Source organism: Mugil cephalus, chromosome 4 (assembly GCF_022458985.1).
Source record: "Mugil cephalus isolate CIBA_MC_2020 chromosome 4, CIBA_Mcephalus_1.1, whole genome shotgun sequence".
NCBI lineage: Eukaryota > Metazoa > Chordata > Actinopteri > Mugiliformes > Mugilidae > Mugil > Mugil cephalus.
This window is the reverse complement of record NC_061773.1, coordinates 26,654,060-26,671,633: the sequence shown is the minus strand read 5'-3', so window position 1 is coordinate 26,671,633 and position 17,574 is coordinate 26,654,060. Positions and strand designations below refer to the sequence as shown.

General features: G+C 40.3%; 1 protein-coding gene across 14 annotated transcripts in view; it reads left to right on the top strand.

The window, feature by feature from the left end:
- Positions 1-17,574, top strand: part of LOC125006285 (inositol 1,4,5-trisphosphate receptor type 1-like) — an 87,872-nt gene that overhangs the window by 3,149 nt on the left and 67,149 nt on the right. For 9 of the 14 annotated variants that reach the window (XM_047582209.1, XM_047582219.1, XM_047582210.1 and 6 more), the window contains exons 3-13: positions 3,025-3,095; positions 10,129-10,244; positions 10,337-10,423; positions 11,003-11,161; positions 13,019-13,117; positions 13,214-13,297; positions 13,477-13,623; positions 13,760-13,864; positions 14,769-14,813; positions 14,920-14,949; positions 15,902-16,056. In XM_047582209.1, the coding sequence (XP_047438165.1) occupies positions 3,025-3,095; positions 10,129-10,244; positions 10,337-10,423; positions 11,003-11,161; positions 13,019-13,117; positions 13,214-13,297; positions 13,477-13,623; positions 13,760-13,864; positions 14,769-14,813; positions 14,920-14,949; positions 15,902-16,056 (1,098 nt within the window). The remainder of the gene's footprint in view (positions 1-3,024; positions 3,096-10,128; positions 10,245-10,336; positions 10,424-11,002; positions 11,162-13,018; positions 13,118-13,213; positions 13,298-13,476; positions 13,624-13,759; positions 13,865-14,768; positions 14,814-14,919; positions 14,950-15,901; positions 16,057-17,574) is intronic. The other 5 variants (XM_047582214.1, XM_047582220.1, XM_047582212.1 and 2 more) reach the window with 1 other exon arrangement.

Genomic DNA, 17,574 nt, shown 5'->3' with positions numbered 1-17,574 from the left:
TGTGAACCAGCGCCGTGATACAGACATGACGCCGCCTCCCTGAATGCAAGATCGCGTGTTGTCTTGACCTTGGATAACAGTGACTCTTGTTCTTTTGGACCTTGGCCCATCGGTGCATCAGTGTAATCACGGCTCTCCAGTCCTAGAGAGAAGCTTCTCGCATAATGCGACTTTACTCTACATGACCACAGTGCTCCTGTGGTGCAGCGTATTCTGCACGAGCTATAAAAAGACAGATGCAACCAACTGGGCTGGCTAGTTTGTCCTACAATGTTTTTTTGTGCTGAACTACTATCGTGTAGTATTCCCTCATGGGTTTCCCCAGAATTCCTCCCCAGAACATTACACTTTGTTATTTAGAGTAATAGTGCTAAAGAAGGGCTTAGAGAATAACAAGGAGACGTAGGTAGTAAAGTGAAGAAACATCAAAACAAAATCCTATAAACTAAGCTAACTAATGCTTTCAAAAATATGAATTTACTTTTTATTAATTTGCAAAATGCAAAGTGAGCGAACAAAAGAAAAATCAGTATCTGGTGTTACTACCCTTTGCTTTCAAACCAGCATCAGTTCTTATAGGTACACTTGCACACAGTCAGGGATTCTGTAGGATCGTAGACTCAGTGGTCGACCAAGGAAACTTGGTGCAGCAGAAGAAAAACAGATTATTTCCCTTTGAAATCCTAAGAGCAGTCATCAGCTCAGAACCGGTAGAAACCAGTGGGACCCAGGTTCACTCATCAACTATCTGGAGACCAGAAGCGGCCTTCATGGAAGAGTTGCAGCCAAATATCCATCACTCTGACATGGAAACAAGGCCAAGAGACTCAACTATGCACCAAAACAAAGGAACTGGGCTCAGAAACGTGGCAGCAGGCTATGATAAGTCAAAATATGAAATATTTGTCTGCAGCAGAAGGCATTTTCTTCACTGACGGGCTGATACAACAATGAGTGTCTGCAAGCAATGAAGCATGGTGGAGGCTCCTGAAAAAGTTTAGGCTGCATTTCTGCAAGTGGAGTTGGGGATTTGGTCAGAATTAATTGTCCTCAATGCTGAGAAAGCTGGTAGATAATCATCCATCAATAAGGGAGGAGGAGGAATGGCCCCAAATTTATTCTGCAGCAGGACAAAGAGCCCAAACATCCAGCCCAGGTCATTAAGAACTATCCTCAGAGGAAAGAAGAACAAGAAGTCCTGGAAGTGATGGCATGAACCCCACAGAGCCCTGGTCTCAACATCATGGAGTAAGTCTGGGATTGTACGAAGGGACAGAAGGATCTGAGGAAGATGTTTGGAACAACCTTCAAAACTGTGTGCAAGTACCTAGAAGAACTGTTGAATGTTGTCTGGAACGAATGTTGTCTGGAACACAACCAGATATTGATTTGATTTAAATTTCTCTTCTGTTTATTCACTGCATTTGGTAATTGATGAAAGTAAACTATTAACACTTCCATCTTTGAAAGCATTCGTACTTTCCACGCCCGCCCAAAACTTTTGCACACTACTACACGTCAGAGTCTAAAATCCTTCTCTGAACAGAGGAGGTGGACTGAGATGCAATCTGTTAACAAAAGTTTCACCCCTATTTACATCTTGAGGCTGGAGCCTGTGACTGATAATGAGTCCTCAGAGCAACATTTATCAGAACAACAGGACGGGGATAGGTAAATATGTAGACATTAGCAGACACTAGTCAAGCAAGTTTCTGTTGGGTGACACCCACAGATGTCACCATTTAAACCTCAACTCCCCACTGGTTGTTTAGAACTGAAGGTGCTACACGCCTGAATTGTTTTCAACAAACTCTACAAGTCCAGTTGTCTGTCTTGTTTTTACAGTTTGTTGTCTGCTTCTAAAGTGTAGTGATTCTGCTCTCTGGAATCTAAACGTGTTGGTATTAATGCAGAGTTGTCAAAACTACCTTTAATCCTTCTTGCTGTTGCCGTAGCCCAAAGCATTATAATGTTTTCAGGTGGTCGGTCCATCCGTGCGTCTGTCTCGTCCTCGTCAAATTGATATGACTGGAACTCTTGGGAGGGGATTTGTCTTCAAAACAGAAATATTCACTCAGACTTAACAATGAGCTGATGACACTTTGGTGCTCAAATATCAAGGCCTGAGTTACCTAACAAAATACTTAGAAATCTGTGTGGTAATTATTACAAAATGCTCGGTCTCATGTTCCACGAACTCGTTGGTTTTGCTGATGACACCCTTGTGATTTCTGTTGGTAGGAACGAGCAAAACAACTCAGAGGAGATCAAGTTTAAATCTGAGTTAAACTTACTGTTGGAGAATTTCACTTTCAGATAGCATGTTTGATATTTAGTTCTTTAATCTACCCAGACGACATAGAGAAGTATTTCTGCTGGAATGGTTATTTCCTTTCTTTATAAATTGCATACTTTTATCCCATTTCAGCTGAGTATTGTGTTTATTCTCGATGGTGTCTAACAGTCTAATAGTGACTTGTGCTGCCACCTTCATCAGGCCTCCGTTGAAGAAGAGATTTCGTAATCTTGATAGGTTTTTATGTTGGTGAGACTACGAAATACTACCCAGGAAGTCCAGTTTGCATAATATGTGACAATACTGCACATCAGTTTGTTATTTTCAGAGACGGAACTGTGCAGGTCACAATTACAAATCGTTTGTGTTGTATAAGCCAATTGTCCAGATCACTGTCCTCTCAGATTGAGACCTTAAATCTACGAGATGTCACAATCTATACCCCTGGAAATGTTTGTGTAATTAAATACAAAATTATTAAATATGATAGAAATGTAAAACATTATCACATTGTCTGTAAAAGAATTGATGACATTTATTGGATTAGTTGATGTTTTAGTTGCATGAGCTGCATGAATTAGCAAAAATAATTTAGTGGTTTTATATTACCTGAATCATAACCCACACTGGAGGGAGGAGTGTGATGGTTTATTGCTTTTAGAAAATATCTTTGGTCTATTTTAGTTGCATGTGTCTTAACTGACTCATTATATTGTTTTTGCGTGCAGGCTTGTGGATGATCGCTGTGTGGTTCAACCAGACACCGGTGACCTCAACAACCCGCCCAAGAAATTCAGAGGTAAGTCCCCCCCCAGATGGCTGCCAGCTGTGGTTGTTGCAACCTGTCGCATTCAAGGTGGTATTGACAGAGACAGATTTCATCTCAGTGTTTGTTTGACTGAATTGAAAAGTGGACAAACAAGACAAACGGATTAAAGGAGCCAATACAAGCAGATGGTATAGGAACTGGCTTGTAGTTGTACATCCAATAAAAGAAATGGTGTGTTTATGTTTTGGTTCAATTTGGATGGTCACACGTAAGGGTAATTAGTTTTGTGAGGAATTAGGTAAATATAGAGACATCAGAGAGGTTTTTATTGTCATTTCAACCAAATAAAGGAGGTGCAGTACATAGTGAGACGAGAGGACGATCCTCCAGGACCATGGAGCTACATGAAGACAGGTAGTTTAAGACATAAACTTGCATTTAAGGAGTGTAGTGTATTTATACATTTTCCTTTTAAAACGTCATTTATAGGATGTAGACTCAGTGGTTTTGATGTTTGCTGTTCTGAGTTTAATTTTCAGGTCTTTTTAAAGACACATTGCTCTCCTTGTTGGTTCAGTAGCACTTTATTGGTTTTAAACCACACTTTCAGTAAAGGGGATGTACTGTGATGTATTTGGAAGCTGGTCTGAACCCACGTCGATGTGGTCACACTGGTATATTCATATTCTCAATTGGCACCCGAGGTAGGAAGACATTTGGCACAACTCAGTCACTAGAGAAGTGGACACCTGGCCAGGAGACAAGTTCTGTAATATACCCACCACTGTAAATGGACTCTCCAATTGGCACTCCCTTTGTAGCACCTGAAAACCATTTATTTTGGCAGGTTTCTGAATGGGGTTGTATAGTAAATGAATTACAACTGGGCTGACACAATTGCCAAGGTAATTTTGTTTAATCTACAACAGTGTTCCTATCAAATGGATTAAATTGGCCTTTTTGTACACAAGCACTCCAAGCACGTCCCTGTGATGTCACAACTGATGCTCTTTAATGTCGTCTTTAAGAGATTGTGGAGAGACTGTATTTTATCCTTCCTTTACAGTCTAGAGACAAACCTTTTTATATTTTGTGACGTTTTTACAGGGTGGATTGTATAGTTGTTATTTTTTTAGTAGCAGACACAGTTTGATGCCATGAACTATGTCCCTCAATCAGGATTCCTGAAATGCATCAAATTCCGGTCGCTATTTGAGCATATTTACAGATTTACACCAAAAACAGCATGTGAAAATAAATAGTAGCAGCGTTGTGTGTGCATACGTCGGTAATATCTATCTTTGTGGTGTCGGTGTTGGTGCTTCTGGATCTCAGATTGAATGGCGTCTCGTAGGCACAATGCCAGGCGGAATTAAGCACAAAGCCCATCACGACAACCTGTCATTACAACTTAACCTCTGATAACAGGCTCTGCGCTGACAGCGTGAACATGTGCACGGATTGGCTGCCAGCTACTTGTTAAAAAACACAATATGTTTTTGGTCGTTGTTAAGACCACGTAGCGGGAGCACGAGTTCAAACTGTTATGTGATGAAAGTCAAGCTGACTCCGACAACTCCCTGATGATGTCACAGATAAAAACCCAGGAGAAAGTAATGAAATCCATATTCTTGACCTGAATACATATGCAGATGAACTGCAGATATGCATAGTCTGTATAAAAACAGGCTGTACCTCAGCACCATCAGTAGCATTTAATAGTACTCACTACAGTAGCTGGTATTTCTTTGCAGCTGAAGCTCTAATAACTTCATGAAATAGTCGATGTGCAGCCTCCGTCTCTGTGTTACCACAGGATGTTTGGTGAAGTTGTTAACTGACTGATGTCCAGAGGATTTGGACCGTTCCTAGCATTAGCTAGCATTAGCCTTAGCATGTCTTTTCAGATGCATTGCACTAGGAATTTAGTCGTATTTCTGTCCAGAGAATTTGGACCGTTCCTCTGTTAGCGTTAGCATTAGCCTTAGGATGTCTTGTCAGATGCATAGCAGTAGTATTTCAGTTGTATTTCAGGACTGATGTGTCACAGTAGAATGGGCTTCATCAGTTTTTCCCGATGGCTTGAGTTAGCTTGTTTCTACCTGAACTGACTCTGACTCTCTGGGTTAATAATTCAGGCCAGGGGTTCATTAAGCTTGTATTGAGTATTAAACCAGGAAAGAAAATGCACTCTTGAAACAAAGCGAGTTCAAAACCATTGTGAAGATACCTCTGGGTGCCACCAATAACAACAGTAACGACAAACGGTGGTTGTTAAACGGTGTACCCATCAGCAAAACGTTCCAAAGAGATGGTTATTTGCGGCATCTGTACAACCACATTCACCTCTAGAAGAATGTAGTGACTTCAAAGGCCGAGACAGGAAGACAAACAGACACAGAACAAGATTTTCAGTTTGTCACCTTTGAAATATTAGGTTAAATACCTCAATAACACAACAACACATTATGCTGTCTTTATTATTTAAAGTTTAGCTTTTGCCTTTCCCACTGTTGCTGTTCTCTCTTTGCCTCTATTTGTTCTTTTGAATTAAGCTCTGTAGCATTTGAACTAAAATTATAAGTATTGTTGTTGTAATTATTGTCAAATGCTCCAAAATAAATGTGCTTTCAGTCGGTGGGACAATGACAGTGAAGGTCTGAAGTAGATGGCATTAACCCATTCATGCATATCAAAGGAAGACAACCTAGCGTTGGCATGGTCCAGTAAAATAAAATAAAACTCATCCGTTCAGTCAGATGTGAACTTTTTTCAGGCAGCGGCTAATTGAGTGAAGGAGCATCTACAGTTGCACTATGTCTTGTTTGATAATGATTAGGTCAATGGTCAAGGGTTCAGTTTGGATGGAGGGCGTAAACATTTTATTATCTCACATAGCATGACCATACACAGGCCAGACATTCGGCTTCTGCAGGCCGGATGTGGCTAATTTGGGTTCAGTGCAAATATTTCTTATTGATAAGAAAAGTGTCTGGGCTGGAACCACTTCACACAGAGTACCATTCAAGTACAAACAGATATATTAAAATAATTAATTTGTCCAATATCTCACAGACATTAAAAGTGATGTTGTTATTATGGTGATTACCACACTAACTCCAGCCCAACAACAGCTGATCAGAGATGTGAAATTAATCCGTTAGTAAAATGTTATTAAACCCCAGCCCGTGTGTGTGGGGGCTGTTCATGGGAAGCAGGATTATTACACAAGAACGTGGCCAATGTGTGCACAAAATACAATTTTGATGTTTGAACAGTAAACAGTTTAGTTTCCGTTAACATTAGAACCATTTCTTCTTCTAGTTAAATGGATTGTCTGCCTCATTAAATCTGCTCATACTCTTATCTTTGTTTAACACCTGGTGTTACTGGTAAACCTCATAATCTGTTGTTACATATGCCGCCAGATATGGGTCTGGTGTTCACTTTACTCCGCCTCTACCAGCAACTAATGCACGTCAGTTTATAGAGCAGTAACATACTGGAATACGCTTCCACCATATTTAATTACAATAAGCAATAAAGCAATCTTCAAAAAAGAAATAAAAAAAAAGCAGTGATTAACAAGAAGTCATTTTTAGTTAGTTGGTCTATTCTGAAATTCTGAGTTTCTGTTTGTTTCTACAATTTTACAGATTAATTCCATTAATCTCAGATCATTTTTGTTTGACTTAGTTATGTTTTAAGTTAAGATAATTGTATCTTATTGTGTTTTGTTTTAACCTCCTGGGACTCAGCGTCCTCGTATGAGGACATTTTATTTTAGGTTTGTGGTAGCTTATTCTACTTCATTTAGACCCGTTGTCCTCATAAGTGGACGCCTTAATCTGCCACTTAGTGGTCAATACAGTAGTTGGTGTAAACAAAAAAACATAGCGAGCATTCAGCAAAATCTTTATGTTCTTTTATTTTTATGGTTGAAACTTGTCTATTTATGCATATTAACTTCTATAGTTTGATTCAGTAGTAAGGAGTTACAGAAAGTACCTGTTTGAGGACGTTGGAATTAAACGTCCTGTTCAAAGATGATGCTTTTTTCTTTAGGTTCTTGGAGATTTTAACAACACATAACAGATCAAACTAAAAGTTTGAAGTGTAAATACTTGGGCCCCAGTAAGAATAGCCTTCACCATGTTGAGGACTAATGGGAATTCGTAATAAACAAATAAATTAATAAATATTATATATTACTACGATTACAGATATTAAAATAAATGTATTGCTTTTTCAATTAACAGTGAACCTAGCAGCATTACAGCTCGACAAAGAGAGTCCTCCGTCCTGTCACATATGTCACTTTACTTAAAGATGGCTAATGAATGCTTTACATGTTCGATGATGTTTATTGTGACTGATGCACCGAATGTTAAGCGTAGGTTATTACAGTTTGCTGCGAATCCCGCGCTGTCCTCCTGCACAGGGAGAGTCCTGCAGATTGTGTTAATGACAGATGGGTATCTGTGTTTTATGGATTTGAACAAGGCCCAGCCTTTTTCACCTGAGGATATGAGTGACTTCACTTGTCTGTGTCTAACTGACCTATTCAAATCAGATTCAAACATGTGGCTTTAACATCATACACTGCAGTATGAGCACAGAGACACTGAATGTGCTGCGGGTGCAGCACTTAGTCACTGCGTGATCACATACTGCAGACGCCGCCATATGTTTCACTTTTCTTGTTTTCTGGAGAACACTGTTGTTTGAGAACATACTTAGACCCAATCTAAGTCGCAGGGAGCTGCATGTCTATCTGCGATCTCTCTAATCTGAGTGACCTATATTTGAAAGGTAAAGAAATGTGTGTTTGCCTATGAGTTAATTACACACATGCCTAGTCAGATGTTGGTTACTCTTCCCGTTTGCATACAAAGCAGTGAAAATGTTCTTCTGCATTAAGGTGTCCTCCAGCATGAGCCGAAACGTGCAGGTCTTGGACGTTTCAGTTTAGAAATCCTGTCTCGGTCACACTCGCTGCACCAGTGTACCGCAAACAGTATGCAGATCGTGACAACTCTTTTCCTTTTTGGAAGCGTTTCAAGCCACACTAGTCATGATTTACAGACCAGGTGATACTTATTTAGACAGTCACACATCGTGATAGCATCTCAAGAGATTAGCAAATATTTAAAGGGCTACAGTATATCTACAAACTTATTTTAGTCCACCCAATATACTGAACTTAAACATGCATTGTGTGTGCTGTAACAACTACAATACGCTTAAATGATAAAAATTGTTGTTGTGAAATGAGTGCAGAAGATAGACAAAAAAACTTTTGCTTTCATTTTGCTCCTGGTTTAAGTGTGTGAGCTGTATTAAACTGTAAATGATCCTCCTTTCTTTTCTGCCCACTGAATTCAGATTCTTCCTGGTTTATTTTCTTTCTTTCCTCCTTTGGGCAGATCTTCCCCCAGTGCCCCGCTTCCTAATTGGTCCTTGGCCTCCTCTCTTGTCCTGTCCTCCTTCCTAATCCCTCGGCTCTCGAGCGATGGCCGTGTTACTGACCGAGGCCGTCAGAGTGGCTTTTTAGTTTATTTATTTTAAACCACGGTTCTAGCTCATCGTTTCTTCTATACTAGTACACACATATACTGTAACTATTATTTATATGTAGCTCAGATGAGGAACATGTTTATACAAGATGTAATAACCATTATAGCAGAACTGTTTCCAAACACATACAACAACTGTATTGAACTGCAGAGTACCCAAATACTTAATGGGTTTTAGTGAATAGCAGTATCTTCGTAGTGTGAAGTATGTGGATGTGAGATCTGGTTTTGCCAGAAAGACAGTGCATCCAGTCTAACCCAACTTTAATTATAAAGCACTTTCAAAACCAGACATAAATGACAGACATACATAATAAAATAAATACGTAAATAGATGAATAAAACTCAAGCAAAAAGTCAATATTTTACAGGCTACCAAAGGCCAAGGTGAAGAGATGGGTTTTAAAGTCGGGTCTGAACAAGGATGGATTCTCTAATAATGAACAAGACATATTGTGTAAATCTGACCAGCTGTTGCGATGACGGGCTGATGGAATAACGAACATTCATCCTAGAAGGCCTTGCACCAAGCAGATGGTCAAGGTTTCACCGGTCAGAGTGTCAGCGAGTCTCTTTGAACATAGTTTGTCTGGCTCCTGTCTGAAGCTTTTCAATCGAGCTGCTCTCTCTGATTGTTTGTTTAGGAAACAGGATTGTTTTTTCTAAAGGAACACAGGAACACATTCTTCTTCTTTTTCATTTTCGTCTAATCTAAGTCCCTTGTATCGTCCTTAGTCCTGCGTTTTCATGTGGCTCCATTGGCCTGGAGGAACATCCTCTTATCTCACTATGTACTGTAGCTGCTATATATGGTTGAAATGACAATAAAAACCTCTTTGACCTTTGACTTAAAGAGTAATAAAGACAAATGTGTCCACAACGACCTGCTTAGCATGATGCAGGAGATATGAGCTCTATCTACAGGACAGTTCTCAATAAGCTCCCATAGCCACACAGCTAATAGTTATTCATGTTTCACCTTATTGTGTGATGGATACAGACTACTGCCACCTGCTGGTATAAAGACTCACTTCCTTGCACGCAGGCTGAGAACATAACGTTATGTGTTGACATTCTTTGAGGTTGACATAGACTAGGTTGGGTAAGATCACAGTCGGCCTTCGAAGGCTGACGTTCTTGGATGTCTGTTTGGTATATCCGTACCTCAAGACTTACTGGAAATCTTGCACAACTCATTTGCTCAATCCTCAGATCCTGAATCTTAAGTGCAGATTCGGTGAAGCATTAAAAAGCAAGAGTGTGCAGTGTGTTCTCTGACCCATGCAGATGCATATTGTTTATTTAATAGCTGTACAGATTTAACTGTTGCTGGTTATGTTGTGTATGCAAAACGGTTAACATGGCGTGCATCATATTCCGTCCACCTATTTGCTTTGTTCTTTGTTGAGGTTGGGTAGCCATGTGTCTGAGGAGATTAATGCTAACGCCTCCTCTTTTACCTTTCTCTTTTCTTGTTTCTCCCACAGACTGCCTTTTCAAACTGTGTCCCATGAACAGATACTCGGCCCAGAAGCAGTTCTGGAAGGCGGCGAAACCTGGAGGCAACAGCACCACGGACACAGTCCTCCTCAATAAACTCCATGTAAAACTCGTTATTTCCAGACGTCTTCATTACTGCCGTGTTGCGTGTTATGTGTTTCCTTGAGCACCTTTGTCTCCTGCTTTGTGTATTAGCATGCCGCTGACCTCGAGAAGAAGCAGAATGAGTCTGAAAACCGCAAGCTGCTGGGCACGGTCATCCAGTATGGAAATGTCATTCAGGTGCGTTCAGGTGCCAGTCAGATAAGTTCCCTCGCACATTAGACATACAGCCACGTTTAATGCCATATATGACCCTGTGTGTTTTAGTCAGAGAGGAGTTTTAAATAATTGCTTCGCCACAAAGATGTGCTATACATTTGTCTGTTTCAAAGTCTTATCGAGCCTCCTTCCACAGGAATGTGTTGCACCTACTGTAGGTATGAGATCATGTGAAACACAAGAATATTTATGCATTCCTATGCTATGAGATGCAGAAGGGAGACAGTATGCACAGTGAACTATTCCCCAGTTGTGATGAGAGGTTCAACTTGAAACTTTGTGTTACGACACGGATTTAAGAAATGATCTGTTCAGGTGTCACACTGCAGGACTGAGGTGAACATTCACTTAGGACAGTTTTGGGATTTGCATAAGCTGATGATCCTGAACTGCTACAGAGGTTATCGGAAGCATTATGATCTGGAGAAGACGTAAAACACAAAGCAGTTATAGAAATGCACATTACTTTTAGTCCTGCTGTGACAGTCTGCAGTGGGTCTTAACCATGTCTTGTGACTGTTTTTGCTGTCTTGCCAACAGCTGCTGCACTTGAAAAGCAATAAATATCTGACAGTGAACAAGCGACTACCTGCACTGCTGGAGAAGAATGCCATGAGAGTGACTCTGGACTCGGCGGGAAACGAGGGCTCCTGGTTCTACATCCAGCCTTTCTACAAGCTGAGATCCCTGGGAGACAGTGTGGGTAGAGAAGGGTGTGGGACTGAAGTTAATTATGTTTAATTAGCAGAAGGAACGTGTGCTCAATAGTGCATTTATATAGATATATATATATATACGTAAGAATGAATTAATTAGGAGAGAATCTCAGCACTGGTTCAGGCTCCTGCCTTTTATTTAGTGATCATTGCATTTTACCAGCTGAGTTGCAAAGATAATGAAGCAGAAATACGGATGAAGCCCAACATTGTTAAGTGGGCTGCAGAGTAAGACACATCACATGGACATGACCTCTCCTCTGCTAAGGCTGCAGTTCGTTTCTAGTACCTGATGGAAGCTCGTGGAATTAGTTTGGCTAATTAGGTTCCACTTTATTAATCCCTCCGGGGAATTCTGTCCTCTGCATTTTGTGGGGACGCATGAGGGCAGCTCCAGTGCAGAGTTTGCTGACTCAGCTCCGACACAGCGTCATGGTCAGGAGCAATGACAAGCCGTGTACCGATTATAGGACAAAATGGAAGTTTTTGCTCAGAGGCACAAATTTCCACTACTTCCACAACTGGATTAGTTTTCATAAAATCAGATCTGTGCAGCAAGAGATGTGCAGGCTGCACCTAATTGTGACAAAAATAGTTTTTAACGTACTCGTCTAACGTGCTGTACATCTCACACGTGATTTAAGCGAATGCAAAAAAGATACTGAGAATTTGTTTTATTTGTTTCCTCATCGTTTCTACCTGCTCACATTCCTTAATGATGACTAAGTAGAGCTACAGTTAATGATTCTGGTTGGTCCAGTTATTTCACATATGATAATATGGTGTACAGCTCCACCTAGTGTTCATCTGGAGGTTACACTTTAGCTAGAACACACCAACAGGTATTCACTCTACCCCTCAGGCAACCTTAGGGACATTTTTGTCCATCTGTGCAAAAACGTCCTCTTCATTTTGACTATGTTAGTGCCCATGGCACAATTTTTTGTAACACTTTTTGTATGTCTACACAAATTTTTAAATAATAAAAAAATTTAAGTCAACTGTGAAAAAAATATCGACCAGAAACTGGAGCAGACAAAAACGTCCATGAAAAAAACTACTATAAAAACTGATTGAGATTTTTTTCTGCATAAATCTCTTAATCTTCAGCACTTTACAAAACAACCAAATTTTGACCCTTTAAATGCCAGTTTCATTAACCGGAAGCTGCTGTTGTTTTTTATGTAAAACCAATGTTGGGAGGCTGGGGCACTTTTCTCAGATCAGTCTTAGGTCTCAGATTATCTAAAATATTGACTTTATTGCATTTTTATTTTTTTTTGTAGCATCAGATTTAAAAATGTACTACCCTCTTGTGACCTTAGTGGACAAAAATGTGACATTAACTTCCATTATGACTATATTTTTATAATCTCTCAGCCATGACACAATAAAATCATTCATTCTGCCGTATTAGGGTTTCATTTATGACAAAATCGGTCAGATTTGTCATTTTTAGTGTTCAACAGTACAATCAGCCATTTCCCATGATAGGGCCTATGAAAAAATGTTATTTAATTCATTTTTGTGCTTTTGTTATTGAGCTTGGCAGCTACTTGAAGGTGTTTAAGGTGTGACTTCAAATAATCAAATTCCTCAAAATTATTTGATTTTGTTGGTTTCGTAAAATGCTGAAGTGGTTTAAGAGCAGAAAAAAAGAAGAAGGTCTGCTAAGGTTACAAGAGGGCAGTAAATTAAACAGATGCCTGAGGGTTAAGAAAAGAAAAGGTGTCATAGCTCTTCAATTAATCAATCCCACTCATATATATTCATTAATATTAATGACATTAATTTGACTCTCATTTGAGTGTATCTCTCTGCATTTGTGTTGCGCCTGCAGGTGGTGATTGGGGACAAGGTCGTACTTAACCCCGTGAATGCGGGACAGCCTCTGCATGCCAGCAGCCACCAGCTCGTTGACAACCCAGGGTGCAACGAGGTACGACTGCCGTCTCACAGAGCTCATAAAGGCCAGATAGAAATCTAAATGAAAATACATGTCCTTTTAAAAACGTTTGCTTCTTTTGTCTTTTAGGTCAATTCTGTGAACTGTAACACAAGTTGGAAAGTTGTTCTATTCATGAAGTGGAGTGACAACAAGGAAACAATCCTCAAAGGGGTAGCTACTCTCACATTTCACACGGCTACCGATCTAGCAATTAATTTTTTTTTTTTACAGATGTTGCAACTTCATTATCTGACTACACATCACAGTAATGGTTGAAACCGAAACTGAAACCGCAGTGTTGTGTTTCACATGGTTCATGTGTGTACGTGTGTATTTGTATGTAATTACAGGGTGATGTGGTGCGCTTGTTCCACGCAGAGCAGGAGAAGTTTCTCACTTGTGACGACCACAGGAAGAAACAACACGTGTTTCTCAGAACTACGGGCCGACAATCAGCCACCTCTGCCACAAGCAGCAAAGCACTGTGGGAAGTGGAGGTTAGCAAAATATAACAGTTTTATTTTTTTTATGTATGTCTTGTGTAAAAAGTGGTGATCTCTGTTGTCTGTTGAAAGCACTGCTTTGTTCGTTTCAGGTTAATGGTTATTTTAATCGTGGTTTTGTCATTATCAGGTCGTCCATCATGACCCATGTAGGGGGGGTGCAGGCTACTGGAACAGCCTGTTCAGGTTCAAGCATTTGGCCACTGGGTGCTATTTGGCTGCTGAGATGGGTGAGGTGTGTGTCAACATTTCTACCTTCGATATTCACACTCTAATCCACCTGTATGTAGTTGTGCATGAAACACTCTTGAGAACCTCTGGTTAAAAATATAAATAAAGATGATCTGTGTGTAGACCCCTTCATGGCCTGCGTCACTCTGACGTCATGATGTTAGCTGGAGGCAAAACAGAGGGAAGCTTGAGGCAAACACTGTCACCGTCAACCGTGAAAATGTCGTCTTGTTTTATTTTTGGGGCCAAAACCGAAAAATCAAAAACACTAACTCGAAGTTTTATCACAAACCAAAGTTGCAGACAACTTTGGATTGGCTTTGGTGATTAAAAGAAAGGACTGGAATGAGACAAGCATCAACCATGTGCCCCTTTCATCAGATAAGATTATATGTAATGCATCATTAGTTTCAGCCTGGATGACGCTATAGGTCAGACTGATTTGTGACTGAAATTACGTTAATCATCAAGTTAATCATTATTCGGGGGATTCTTGTTACACATTAATGCTAATGCTAACCGCGAGATAACCCCACATTAGCTGTACGTTTCAGGTCACGTCCCCTCGGTGTAGGGGTCGGTGAATATAGTCCCATCAGTAAGAGTCAACTTTTTAAAATAACGCTCACGGTCTCTGAGAGTGAGTGTATTAGTATATTCTCTAAAATATGAGTTTTCCTCGTCCATTCTTGCAAAAACAGTCCTCTGAAATATGCTAACCGGCGTTTACAGGCTACAGTGTTTGAGATCTTTTGCCTCCAGTAAAGCTCCGCCCCCTCAGAAAAAAACCGTAACATTGTTTACAATCTGTAAATGGGTCTATACCATTTGGTGATAGATGTTATGATGCACAGAGCAGGGCAGACATTATGACTTGAGTGACACTGAGGTGGATGTTTGATTTCCAGGTGAATCCAGACTTTGAGGAGGAGAGTGCTGAACAGCGGTCTTCAGTAAGTAGGCCTAATCTCTGAGGGCTTTGCAACGTCAACGCTGCTTAACTGATCTGCTTGATCTGATCTGTTAAAATCTATGCTGGATCTTTGCTTCCTGCTCCAGGTGGTGGACTTTACACCTTTTAATTTCCAGGTACTGTCATAAAATCTTTACTTGGCTGCAGCTTATAAAAAAATCTGTTGTTGTTGTCATGTCTTGGGTAAAGCAGATAAGACACTTGTTGTTGTCGCTTTGTGTCCAGTTTCTCCATCTGCACACAAAATGATCACCAAATATTTTATTTTTTCATTTACACCGATCAGGTATAACATTATGACCACCTTCCTAATATTACATAGTCTCCAGAACAGTTGTGACTCAGAGAATGGACATGGGCCTTCAGACTGTGTCTTGTGGATCGTCCCACTGATACTTGATCAGTTTGGGATCTAGTGAATTTGGAGGCCAGGTCAACACCTTGGCTGTTGCCATCAAGAAGTGTCATTGCTATGGGGTGGGGGTGCCTGGTCTGGTCTAGGTGGGTGCTACATGTCTAAGTAACATCTAGTGAATGAATGTCAGGTCCAAAAATTTCCCAGCAGAATTACCACAAATGATCAATGTTACTCACTTCTTCTGTCAGTGGTTTTAATGTTATGGCTGATCAGTGTACATGTAGTGTGTGTGTGTGTGTGCCTTCGTTTTAGTAGCGCTGGGTCACCACATGGTGTCACCATGACATCATTTCAGCTGATTCAAGTCTCAGAGGAAGGTGTCATTAGGTGGCAGTGTTGTTATCAGGGATGTTGTGTGTAGATGTTTAATCACAACATCCCACTAACGAGGCCCAACGGTCTGAAGTGATCACGGTTGCTGATTTCTCTGGTTGAAACCACTTCCTTCAGGAATGAGTTTTAAGTTGTGAAATCACCGTCAGTGATGACAAATAGGTAAAAAGTCAGAATCTGCATACACCTCCGCACCACCTCATGACGGGTGCAGGTGGTTAGCATATTTATCTGTGGTTTGATTTCCATTCACGTTTGTTTTCCTTGCTACAGCTCGATGTATTTTCTCCTTCTCACCAAATTATTTCCTCCTCCAGCTGGACGGAGACAATGAAGCTTTACGGGGGCGCCTGCGGGCTCCACAGGAGAAAATCATGTACACTCTGGTGCCTGTTCCTGATGGTATGGATATATCCTCCATCTTTGAGCTGGACCCTACCACTCTGAGAGGAGGGGACTGCATGGTGCCCAGGTACGACTCTTAAACACAACCACAATAGTGAGCAAGAACGTTCCTTTTACAAAAAGAAGCCACTACAGGTGAATAGGGTAAACATTTTAACTAACAGATATCACCATGGAACTTCTCCAGTTGATTACTAACACGAATACAATCATTTTTCCGTATTACAGGTTCTCTGAGAATTTATATATACATATGCAAATGAGGAGTTATCTACTTAAATATGCACTAATTTGCATACATTTCCAGAACAGAAACCTGAGTAATGGCTAGAGTGAGGTTGAAAATTCTTGTTTCATTTTGTCAGCATATTATATTTCCAGGTATTTACTGAGGGAATTTTAGATATTTCTCTGTATAACTCCATAAGTCCAAAAAAATCACTTTTGCCGTGTTTTAGGAGTAAAACATTCTATAAATCAGGCTCTGAAGGATATATGAAAAATCCCCTCTGTACATACCTGCAGCATGTTACATCTGGAAAGTTTTGCGTGTGTACGTGCGAGTGAAGTGGCTCAGAGTATACAGAAAAACTCATTTAGAGAAAACAGCCTTTAAAGTTTTACGTTGAAACCACCATGTACCAAAGCCAAATCTACTCAAATCCTTCGTCATATAACCATAGCAACGTATTGTATATAATATCAATATATCAGATTGGTTGCTGATACGAAGGATATGACCATATTTGGACGCGACAGACTTCTGCAAGAGAAAAAGAGCTTCACAACGGGGCAGAGACGAGGCTCACAGTGCTACGAGCCAACTTAGAAAGCTTTCAGAGATTTTAGGAGCAAATAAGAGGCGCAACACAGATAAAGTGTAGAGAAATGAGGTGTTCATTTCACTAGTTCGATAGAAGACGTGTTAATGAAGCAAAAAAAAACTGCGTTCTTGCTGCCGTGTCTGTCTTTAAATGCACAAAAAAAAAGGCGTTAAGGATGTGTAAAAAGATGCCTACAGCATCTAAGAGGTGATTCAAAAATATTACACACACATGATGTCACAAGTGACGTCAAATAACCCTCGACTGGAAACTTGTCCCAACACTTCAGTGGAAAAAAAAAAACAAAAAAAAAACAGCACTTGTAAAATGTTGTAAAATATACTGAATGTCAAACGTCTCTACACAAGACCACAATGATGTCACAACCACAACAATGCAAACAGTGACTACAATAAACTTTTGAGTCATGTGTGTTGTTGAGGGGGAATTTGGGACATCCGTGCAAAGGGAGTTTCTGAGGTAACGATTGCGCTTGGTGTTGCAACTCTGGACAAGGACCAGTTTTGTTATGTCTGCTGTGGATCTTGTGATGACCTGTTGCTTTATAGTCACATTCCTACTGACTATGTAACACACAGACTGTTGACTCGTCTTTTCTGCGTTTTGGTTGAAGTGCAGTTAAAGGAGAAAACGTTGTTGGCTAGAATGAGGTCACATTTTATGAGTTTGTATTTTGCATTTCTTGGTAATTTTAAAATCAGGAAAGTCCCGGAAAACCGATCCAGCATGGAGGATGGGAA